Genomic DNA, 10,890 nt, shown 5'->3' with positions numbered 1-10,890 from the left:
CTATTCTAAATTTCTATTCTATAATATCATTATTCTATTCTAATCTAATCTATAATTATTCTATTCATTCTTTCCTACTATTATTTTTATTCTCTTATCATTCTTCTATTCTTCTCATTATTCTATTCTATTTTCCTATTCTAGTCTAAATTTCTATTCTATTCTATCATTATTCTATTGTATTCTATTCATTCTTTCTGTTATTCCTATTCTATTCTGTCTTATCATTATTCTATTCTTCTCATTATTCCATTCTACTTTCCTATTCTATTCTAAATTTCTATTCTATTCTATCATTATTTTATTCTATTTTAATCTATCATTCTGTTCCATTCTATTCATTCTTTCCTATTGTTATTTCTATTCTATTCTATTCTATTCTATTCTATTCTCTATTCTGTTTCTCTTCTTATTCTCTTCTGTTCTCTTCTCTTTTATTCTATTCTATTATTCTATTCTATTATATTATATTATATTATATTACATATCCTCTTCTCTATTCTCTTCTTATACTCTTCTCTATTCTGTTTCTCTTCTCTTCTCTTCTATTGGAATAGGCTGCATATTTTGGATTATATTTCGCATTTAAGCAAGAAAAAAAATAATCGCCCTCCCGGTCTACTCGGAGGCGGACGGTAAACCAAAGAGACAAAGCAGGGGAGGATTCCTTGAAACGCCCGCCTCGGCTCCACCCAGATCTTCGGCTCCTCCAATCGGAAGAGCGGGTGGGCGGGGCCCCGCCGCAGCTGCTGTCAGCTGAGCTCGCCAGCTGCCGGCGCGCTGCGGTCCGAGGACGGCAGGCAGCGCCGGGCAGGCAGCGCTCGGCTGACGGACAGGCGGACGGGCGGGCTCCCCCCGCGATGTCCCCCGCCTGGTTTGCCCTGCTCCTCTTCCTTCTCCTCCTCCTCGGCTTCTGCCCGGCTGGTCACGGTGAGGAGCCGCCTCTTGGCCCCGTCGCGGTGCAGCCCCCACCGGGGTGCCTGGCTGCCATCCTGGCTTACCCGCCAGAGGCGCCTCTTGCAAGCCGGAGGCAGTGTGGGGGGGGTTTGGGGGGGCTGAGCTGGCGGGTAGCCGCGATCGGGGGCGCGCGTCTGCATGCGGGGATGCGGGTGGGCTGCGTGTCTGTTTCATAACCGTCGTGGGGGCGAGGATGCGTGTATCTACAAGAAGCAGGATTTAAGTCACGGGTAGGCAGCCTTGGCTGTTTTCTGACTCGTGGACTTCAACTCCCAGAATTCCTGAGCCAGCATGGCTGGCTCAGGAATTCTGGGAGTTGAAGTCCCCGAGTCAGAAAAGAGCCAAGGTTGCCTACCCTGGTTTTGGGCCATTCTAGACAACAGAAGGACTGGGGTGGGGGTTGTGATAGCAGTCTTCCAGGATTTGGGGGGACTGCCCCAAAGGAGAGGAGGGGAGTCCACCTCTTCTCCAAAGCCCCTGAAGAAGGCAGGACAAGAAGCAACAGAGATGGAGACTAATCAAGGAGAGAAGCAGCCTGGGATTAAGTGACAGTGAGAACAATTCATCAGAGGAACGACTTGCCACCAGAAGTTGTGGATGCTCCAACACTGGAAGTTTTCAAGAAGAGATTGGACAGCACGCTGGCTGAGGAATTCTGGGAGTTGAGGTCCACTCCTCTTAAAGTCTATATCAGGGGGTCTTCCAACTTGGCCCTTTGATGACTTGTGGACTTCAACTCCCGGAATTCCTCAGCCAGGCACGCTGGCTGAGGAATTCTGGGAGTTGAAATCCACAGGTCATCAAAGGGCCAAGTTTGAAGGCCCCTGATCTACACATTAAATTGCTGTATTTGATTCTAATTTCATTTTAAACTGCATTCCATCCCAATTTCATTTTAAGTGGTATTTTATCTCTAGTTCACATTAAATCGTATTTTAACCAATCCCGTTTTAAATTGTTTCTCTTGCATGTTAGTAAGAACGTGTGTTTGGAACGCTGCACCTCGATATGGTCCATGGGCTAATCAATAAAGTAAATTATATCACATTGAATAGGCATGTCCTTGCAGGCACCCACCCACCCAAACCAGGATTTAAGTTAAGTGCAGGCTGCCATCTGCGTGGCGTGTTTCCTACTTGCATTACGACAGAGATGTCCACCGCGTAGGCGGCTTCTCGCCTCGTCTATTCTTAACTCTTAGCTCTTGGCACCTGCGATGCGCCATGTTGCCAAGTTGCCGGTTGCCTTGGAAAGTAACCACGGACCTGTCTTTTTCTCCCCTCCCTGGTCACATCTTTGCCCAGTGGTAGAACACAGAATAACAAAGGGGCCTTGGAGGTCACCTAGTCCAACCCCCTGCAGAAGCAGGACAGTCTATACCGTTTCAGACAAGTGGCTGCCCAGTCTCTTCTTGAAAACCTCCAGTGATGGAGCACCTACAGCTTCCGGTGGCAAGTCGTTCCGCTGGTTAATTGTTCTCACTGTCAGGAAGTTTCTCCTTAGTTCCAGGCTGCTCGTCTCCTTGATGAATTTCCATCCGTTGCTTCTAGTCCTGCCTTGGAGAAGAGGTGGACCGCTCTTCCTTGTGGCAAACTCTTGTGTGATGCTGGATTTTTATTATTTGTTTATTTGTTAAAATTATTTGTTGCCCATCTTGCTGTGGGGCTACTCTGAGTGATTTAAGAGAGAGGGAGGGAGGGAGGGAGGGAGGGAGGGAGGGAGGGAGAAAGGGAAAGAGAGGGAGGGAGAGAGGGAGAGGGGGAGAGACAGGGAGAGGGGAGAGAGGGGGAGATAGAGGGTGAGAGGGAGAGAGAAGGATAGAGACAGGGAGAGAGGGGAGAGAGGAGAGAAAGAGGGAGAGGAGAGATGGAGAGACAGGGGAGAGGGGGAGTGGGTGGGGGAGAGGGAGAGGGGGAGAGACAGGGAGAGGGGAGAGGGGGAGATAGAGGGTGAGAGGGAGAGAGAAGGATAGAGTCAGGGAGAGAGAGGAGGAGGAGAGAAAGAGGGAGAGGAGAGATGGAGAGACGAGGGGGAGAGGGTGGGGGAGAGGGAGAGGGGGAGAGACAGGGAGAGGAGAGAGAGGGGGAGATAGAGGGTGAGAGGGAGAGAGAAGGATAGAGTTGGAGAGAGAGGAGAGAGATGAGGGAGAGAGGAGAGATGGAGAGACGGAGGGGAGAGGGGGAGAGGGTGGGGGAGAGGGAGAGGGGGAGAGACAGGGAGAGGGGAGAGAGGGGGAGATAGAGGGTGAGAGGGAGAGAGAAGGATAGAGTTGGAGAGAGAGGAGAGAAAGAGGGAGAGGAGAGATGGAGAGACGGAGGGGAGAGGGGAGAGACAGGGAGAGGGGAGAGGGGGAGATAGAGGGTGAGAGGGAGAGAGAAGGATAGAGTCAGGGAGAGAGAGGAGAGAAAGAGGGAGAGGAGAGATGGAGAGACGGAGGGGAGAGGGGGAGAGGGTGGGGGAGAGGGAGAGGGGGAGAGACAGGGAGAGGGGAGAGAGGGGGAGATAGAGGGTGAGAGGGAGAGAGAAGGATAGAGTTGGAGAGAGAGGAGAGAGATGAGGGAGAGAGGAGAGATGGAGAGACAGAGGGGAGAGGGTGGGGGAGAGGGAGAGGGGGAAAGAAAAGAGGGAGGGAGGGACAGGGAAGGGAGAGAAGGGGAGAGAGGAGAGATAGACGAGAGATAGGAGAGGAGAGAGGGAAAAGAAGAGAGGAGGGAGAGACGGAGGGGAGAGGGGGGAGAGAGGAGGAGTGAGGGACAGAGGGAAGGGAGAGGGAGAGAGAGAGAAGGATAGATGGAGAGACGGGGAGAGAAGGAGAGGAGAGGGAGGGAGAAAGGAGGGGAGAGAGGAGAGAGGGAGGGGAGAGGGGGAGAGAGAGAGGAGAGGCAGGGAGACAGGGAGAGGGGAGAGGGAGAGAAAGAGATGGAGGGAGAGATAGAGGGAGGGGGGGAGAGGAAGACAGAGGGAGGGAGGGAGAGGGGGAGACAGACAGACAGAGACAAACCACTCACGCATGGCTTCTGGCCTTGAACTCCAGTTCCTCCAAGTGTCAAGACAATCACACCCTTTGGGGGAATGTCTGTTTTCCTGGCTTGTGAAGACATCCACGCGCTCCTCTTTCTCTCTGCCAATTGCTAGGTTTACGCATCCAGGAGTACCTTTACTTCCATGTCCTCAGTCCGGGAGATATCCGTTACACCTTCACGGCTACGCCAGCCAAGGACTTTGGCGGAGTCTTCGTAAGTCTTTTTCTTGCCCGCTGCGCCCAAGCTTTCCTATCCTTCCCAGGGCCATCTCCGGAAGGAAGGAAGAAAGGAAGGAAGGAAGGAAGGAAGGGTTTAAAAGAATAATTAGCACCCTCTTGCAACACCACCCCCCCCCAGGGTTGCAACCCTAGTTTGGAGGAAGATCTTGAGATGTTCCTCAGCTAGAGGTCCTGAGTCCTCTCAACGTCAGTCTGGTTCTGGGAGGACCAGATTGTAGTTGAGCCACATCTGGAGGGCCTTTGCTGGTAGGACAACCTTTCCTGACCTCCACTTGCACATCTGTTGGGAGATAATTTGCGGAGAAGGAATATGGCACACCTGAGCCAGTTCTTGTCCTAGATTGATGGCTTGGCCTTCTTATCAAGCTGATTGTTTGGGAGCAAAAAAATCAGAGAAAGGTATTAATACGTGGGAATATTTATAGCGTAGGCTTGAACTGTGGGGTCCTTGGTGCTCGCTGAGCTGGGTGATATTCTGGCAGACATTCCATGACCCATCTGGGCAACATTATCAGTGCTGGAAGGAAGGGGGGGTTTAAGAGAGGAGGAGGAGGCCTGTGGAGTCCTTGGTGTTCTCTGAGCTTGGTGGTTTTCTTGCAGGCGTTTCATGACCCATCTAGGTAACCTTATCAGTTGTGGAAGGAAGGGGGGGGTTAATGGAGGAGGAGGAGGAGGAGGAGGAGGAGGAGGGAGAAGAAGGAGAAGGAGAAGGAGAAGGAGAAGGAGAAGGAGAAGGAGAAGGAGAAGGAGAAGAAGAAGAAGAAGAAGAAGAAGAAGAAGAAGAAGAAGAAGAAGAAGAAGAAGAAGAAGAAGAAGAAGAAGAAGAAGAATAAGAAGAAGAAGAAGAAGAAGAAGAAGAAGAAGAAGAAGAAGAAGAAGAAGAAGAAGAAGAAGAAGAAGAAGAAGAAGAAGAAGAAGAAGAAGACGACGACTGTGGGGTCCTTGGTGCTTTCTGAGCTGGGTGGTTTTCTTGCAGATGTTTCATGACCCAACTAGGGAACATCATCAGTACTAGAAGGGAGTGGGATGAGTGGAGAAGGGAGAGGTGGAGAAGGGTGACCGAGGGGTCCTCAGTGCTCTCTGCGCTTGGTTGTTTTCTTGCAGACATTTCATTACCCAGCTATGTAACATCACCAATGCTGAGCATCAGTGCATGGCTGGCTGGGGGATTCTGGGAGTTGACGCCTACCCATCTTAAACTTGCGGAGATTGAGAAACATCGATTGACCCAATAAATCCAGCCCGGTGTCCCATCAACAAAACCCAGAAGTGGTTGTGCATGGATTTGGGGGAAGCCATTAGGGCGAACCTCGTCGCTCCTGGGCACAGGATGATGGGTCCCACTCTGCAGGCGGTGGTTTTAAATCTTCCCTCTTTTATGTATCTCCCACTTGCCCAGAACATGAGATTCGAGCAGATTTACCTGGTTCCGTCCGATCCGCCAGACGCCTGCGGGGCGTTGAACAACGGGGTCTTTATTGAAGGCCAGATCGCCTTGGTGGAACACGGGTGAGTCCCTCCCGCGCTCTGCTTTTACACGCCGGTGGAAATCAGCGGGCTGCTTTTCGTGCTCCGAATCTTGGCCGGAGTATCCAGGACGGGGTTCCTTTCGGGAGGAAGCCCACCCCTGGATCTTTCAGGGACCCTCGAACCAGCGAGCAGGTCCAGACGAAACGGTGCTGGATTTAAGGGTGTCCACGACACAACACAACACCACGCGGTCAAGAAGAAGAAGCGTCCCAAAGGTGCTTTTTCAAAAGACAATTTTGAAACTGTTTTGCTTCTCATCCAAGAAGCTTCTTCAGTTCTGACTGAATGGTGGAAGACAGAAGGGTTTATATTCTTTGCAGTCATCTGATTGTTAGTACTCTCTCTGTGCCTTCTTGGTCATCTGAGTGGTGCAAATGGGTGTGGGACCTGCTTGGAACTGCTAAAAGGACCATGTTGTAAACAGGAGATGGGAGTGTGTGTGTGTTATCCCTCCCCCTCCGTTGAGGGAGGGCTGTTCAATTTGGGCCTAGATGGCCTCTTGGACTCCTTTTTCAAACCAGCGGCCCCCTCGGTCCAGAATGCAGACTTTGCTGTCTTTGAAAAAGCGGCCTTGGTCTTTCAAATGCAGACGGGCTGCTGACTCTTGTCCTGAGGGCTTTGTTCTCCTATGCCAGGGATAGGCAACCTTGACTCTTTTATGACTGGTGGACTTCAACTCCCAGAATTCCTGAGCCAGCCGTGCTAAGGGGAAAGGGAGAGGTTTCCAAGCTGAGCCAGGCTGGCTCAGGAATTCTGGGAGTTGAAGTCCACCAGTCATAAAGCGGCCTAGGTCCTAGGCCAGGGGTGGACAAGCTGGGAATTCTGGGAATTCCTGAGCCAGCCGTGCTGAGGGGAAAGGGAGAGGTTTCCAAGCTGAGCCATGCTGGCTCAGGAATTCTGAGAGTTGAAGTCGAGTCATAAAGCAGCCTAGGCCAGGGGTGGACAAGCTGGGAATTCTGGGAATTCCTGAGCCAGTCATACTGAGGGGAAAGGGAGAGGTTTCCAAGCTGAGCCAGGCTGGCTGAGGAATTCTGGGAGTTGAAGTCCACCAGTCATAAAAGAGCCAAGATTGCCTACCTCTGGCCTAGGCCTAGGCCGCTTTCTGACTTGTGAACTTCAACTCCCAGAAATCCTGAGCCAGCTTAGCTCAGCTTGGAAACCTTTCCCTTTCCCCCCCAGCATGGTTGGCTCAGGAATTCTGGGAGTTGAAGTCCACAAGTCATAAAAGAGCCAAGGTTGCCTATCCCTGTCCTAAGCTGTGCCAGGCTGTTTGTGAAGTGGTTGTTTTGTTTCTCCAAGGTACATTGGAGATAAACACAGATAAACCTCCAAGTTGCCTCAACGACTCTTCAGAGGAAGTGCAAACGACCAGATGATTGATTGCAAGGACTATAAAACCCTTCCATCCTCCACCATTCAGTCAGAACTGAAGAAGCTTCTGGGATGAGAAGCGAAACGTCTTCAAGGAAGTCCAGTTGCCTTTGGAAAAAGCACTTTGGGGACAACCAAAATGACGGGAGAATCTCCCTACACAAGAACTCAAGAGGGGAACCATAACAGTGTGACCATAGCACCGTGTGTGTGTGTGTGTGTGTGTGTGTGTGTGTGTGTGTGTACGCACATTGCAAAACACCCTGCCGCTCACGTGGAACCATTTTATCTCCTCTCCGCTGGCCCAGAAACCCGGGGATGTTGGGGACCCCTTATCTGAATGCATAAATGTGGACTTTTTGGGGGGGGGGGGCTTTTTCAACAGGGGCTGCTCTTTTCTGTCCAAGACTCGCACGATCCAGGAACACGGAGGCCAAGCGGTGATCATTGCAGACAATAGTTACGACAAGGACACAACCTACGTGGAGACGATGCAGCCCAGGGCCGACATCCCTGCCCTTTTCCTGCTGGGGAGAGACGGGTGAGTGACAGGGGGCTGCAGCCGAGACCCCCCCCTCTTTCCTGACCTTAAACCCCATTTGTACAGCTAAACCACTTACAGCGGCTTAGGACCGTGTTTCACACTTACGACCCTCGCAGCATCTCCCACAGTCAGGCGATCAAAATTCAGACGCTCGGCAACCGGTTTGTATTTATGACCGTTGTGGCGTTCCCCCGGGGGTGTGTGTCACGCGATCCCCTTTTGTGACCTTCTGACAAGCAGTCCATGGGGGAGCCAGCTTCACTTAACGACCGAGTTGCTTGCTTAACGACCTTAACCATTCACTTAGCAACCGTGTTACTGACTTAACTGCAGTGATGCACTTTGCAACGGTGGCAAGAGTGGTCGTAAAACGAGGCAAAAGTCACTTAACAAATGTCCCGCTTAGTGACAGAAATTTTGGGGCTCAATTTGTGGTTGTTGAGGATTGCCTTTATCAGGATTTGGTGATTTGTGACAACTTTTAGTTGGGACAAAAATTGCAGGATTCTGTTCCTTGTTAGAGTTGCTGTTGTATTTTTTATTATTTTATTTTACATTATTATTATTATTGATCATCGCACAATCAGCCAGATGTTCAGACTGGATTTGGCATTTTTGTCCACCTATCGAGTCCTTCCCGCGGGCCTGGGATAGGCAGATGTGGATGTTTGATGGTATTACAGGTCTCGTTGCAGGATGGAAGCAGTTCCTAGTAAGGCCGCCTTTTGCAATTGACTAATGGCAAATTTGTCAATGCCGATGGTGTTCAAGTGGTGCTCCAGTTGCTTTGGGATTGCACCCAAGGAGCCTATTACTATTGGTACTACCCTTGCTTGCTTTTGCCACAGTCTTTCTATTTCTATTTGTAGGTCTTTGTATTTTGTTCTCCAGTTCTTTCTTGTCTATTCTGCTGCTATTATTATTATGGATCATCGCACAGTCAGCCAGATGTTTAGACTGGATTTGGCATTTTGTCTACCTATCGAGTCCTTACCCAGGACCTGGGATAGGCAGATGTGGATGTTTGATGGCATTACAGATATCGTCGCAGATGATGATGATGATGATGATTATATTTTTCCAGTTTCTCTTGTCTGTAAATTGCCTAGAGCTGCTACGAGCTATAAAAGTTCTCTAAATAAAATAAAGAATAATGAATAAATAAAGAATAAATAACCCCCCCCCCACTGCCTTATTTTTACCCAGGTACATGATCCGTCGCTCTCTGGAGCAGCACGGGCTCCCTTGGGCCGTGATTTCCATCCCGGTCAACGCCAGCAGCGTTCCGGCTTCCGAATTCCTGCAGCCTCCGGGGATTTTTTGGTAGCAAAAAAAAGGAGGGAGCGAGCTGCGGCGTCGCAGAACCGGACGGAAGAGATAGACGATCCCACCCACGGATCAGCGTTGTCACCCAGTCCTGCAGCTTATAGGACCACAGGATCGTTTTTGAAGAAGGGAAACTGACCGGACCGTGTCATCTGGATGGCTGCTGACCCAGATAACACCCACTGGAACTGGTGGGCCCAACCAGCAGCTCTTGAGGCCCAAAGAGGAAGCCTGGACAGCTGGTTGGCTTGTTGCCCATGGCTTGCTGGTGTGAGGGTGGTTACCGGGTGGTCTCAAATCCGAGAATCCCAAGGCCACGTCTTCAAGAAATGTTTGCCTTGTCCTCACTTCCCGAGTCTGGGGTCTGAACCCCAGGGGGGCCTTTAAGAACCCCCCCCCCTTAGTTTCAAATTCAGATGCCAACTTGGGCAAAATATTGACCGGATGGACATTTGGGTAGTTTTGTGGGTGACAACGCCCGAGTTCACACGCGACAAAGCAAACTATGGTTTAAGGCAGAGGTTGGATGGCAAGGACTAAGCCCGGGGAGGGGACGGTGTGTGTGTGTGTGTGTGTGTGTGTGGTGTGTGCATTGCATACTTTCAGCGGCCTTTCACAGTTTGGGCACTTCCCCCAAGATTTAAGGGTCAACCCCCCCCAATTCAAGAAGCATGGTTTTTGTTAAGTTCTCGACTTAATAAGTTCATTTAGTGACGGTTCAGGGTTACCACGGCACTGGGAGAAAAAGGGACATTTTTCGAACTGGCCAACGGCCGGATTGATTGTGTTGTGTTTTGCCTTTGTCAATCACTGCCGGTCACCCTCCTTGATTAAAAGCAAAAGGCCACATTCTCCAGCCCTTGGGGGGGTCTCTGCTGGCTAGTTCTGTCATTTATTTAATCAGGCTTATTTATTTATTCCTTTGTTTTAAAAAAACCCACCTTTATTACAGGAGGTCCTCAACTTACAACAGCCCGTTTAGTCACCGTTCGAACTCACAACGGCGCTGAAAAAAAGGGACTTGGGACCGTTTTTCGCACTTACGACCGTCGCAGCCATCCCCGTGGTCACGTTAGCTGGGCAACGGAATTATGACGGTCGCCGTGTCCCGGGGTCACGTGATTCCCCCCTTTCGCGACCACCCGAGAAGCAGAGTCAGTGGGGGGGGGAGGCGGATTCGCTTAACAAACCCGTTACTAAATGAAGAACCGCAGTGATTCGCTTAACAACGGCGGTAAGAAAAATTGTAACATGGGAAGGACTCGCTTAACGAACGTCTCGCTTAGCGCGGAGATTTTGAGCTCGGCATTAGTCGTAAGCCTGTATAGCGAGTCCTCGACTTATGAGCATTCATTCTGTGACTGTTCACAGTCACAACGGCACCGGGAAAAGGGGGCTTTTCCCGGTGCCATTGTACACTTAACGACGGTTGCAATTTAACATCTATGTCGAGAAAGGTGATAAAATGGGGCAAAGCTTGCTTAGTGACCAGCTTGCTTAGAAGCGGAAACGTTAGGCTCCGTTGCGGTCGTAAGTCGAGGACCACCTTCGCCGAGTCTAATGAGCATTCAAGGAATAAACCTATGACGTCGGGTCTGGAGAGGAAGAACGCCAAGCACGCCAGACCGAAGCAAATCCTTTTGTATTGAAGGAGGTGGACCGATTTGCATAGAATTACAAAACTCCCCCTCGGAAGGAGCATAAAACAGACGAGGAGGGCACGCAACCACAAATTGTCACTCACTCACTCACTCACTCCCGGCTCAGGACGGCAGGCAAGATTTAAAATCAGGGTTAATAAAGCAGGCCAGACGTCTGAACGTCTGAGACGCCGGATCAGGAAGCAGGCCAAGCAAACCCGGGATCTGGATTCGGGTCCCGGCTTTTGGAGGTTGGTGGG

General features: G+C 50.5%; 1 protein-coding gene across 1 annotated transcript; it reads left to right on the top strand.

Annotated features, from left to right (window-relative positions):
- Positions 1 to 704: 704 nt before the first annotated feature.
- Positions 705 to 9,890, top strand: PRADC1 (protease associated domain containing 1). The gene is made up of 5 exons (XM_039368840.1): positions 705 to 930; positions 4,093 to 4,193; positions 5,619 to 5,728; positions 7,506 to 7,661; positions 8,871 to 9,890. Exons 1-5 carry the CDS (start codon positions 861 to 863, stop codon positions 8,989 to 8,991), a joined length of 558 nt encoding a protein of 185 aa, XP_039224774.1. The 5' UTR covers positions 705 to 860; the 3' UTR covers positions 8,992 to 9,890.
- Positions 9,891 to 10,890: the final 1,000 nt, after the last annotated feature.

The sequence above is a fragment of the Crotalus tigris genome, unplaced genomic scaffold (assembly GCF_016545835.1).
Source record: "Crotalus tigris isolate CLP2741 ecotype Arizona unplaced genomic scaffold, ASM1654583v1 scf7180000020941.558017, whole genome shotgun sequence".
NCBI lineage: Eukaryota > Metazoa > Chordata > Lepidosauria > Squamata > Viperidae > Crotalus > Crotalus tigris.
This window is presented reverse-complemented; position numbering and strand designations above follow the sequence as displayed.

Coding starts and splice junctions, on each gene's coding strand:
- PRADC1 (XM_039368840.1), top strand. CDS start 861: ATGTCCCCCGCCTGGTTTGCCCTGCTCCTCTTCCTTCTCCTCCTCCTC. Junction 5,729..7,505: donor ATCGCCTTGGTGGAACACGG/GTGAGTCCCTCC, acceptor CTTTTTCAACAG/GGGCTGCTCTTTTCTGTCCA. Junction 7,662..8,870: donor TTCCTGCTGGGGAGAGACGG/GTGAGTGACAGG, acceptor ATTTTTACCCAG/GTACATGATCCGTCGCTCTC.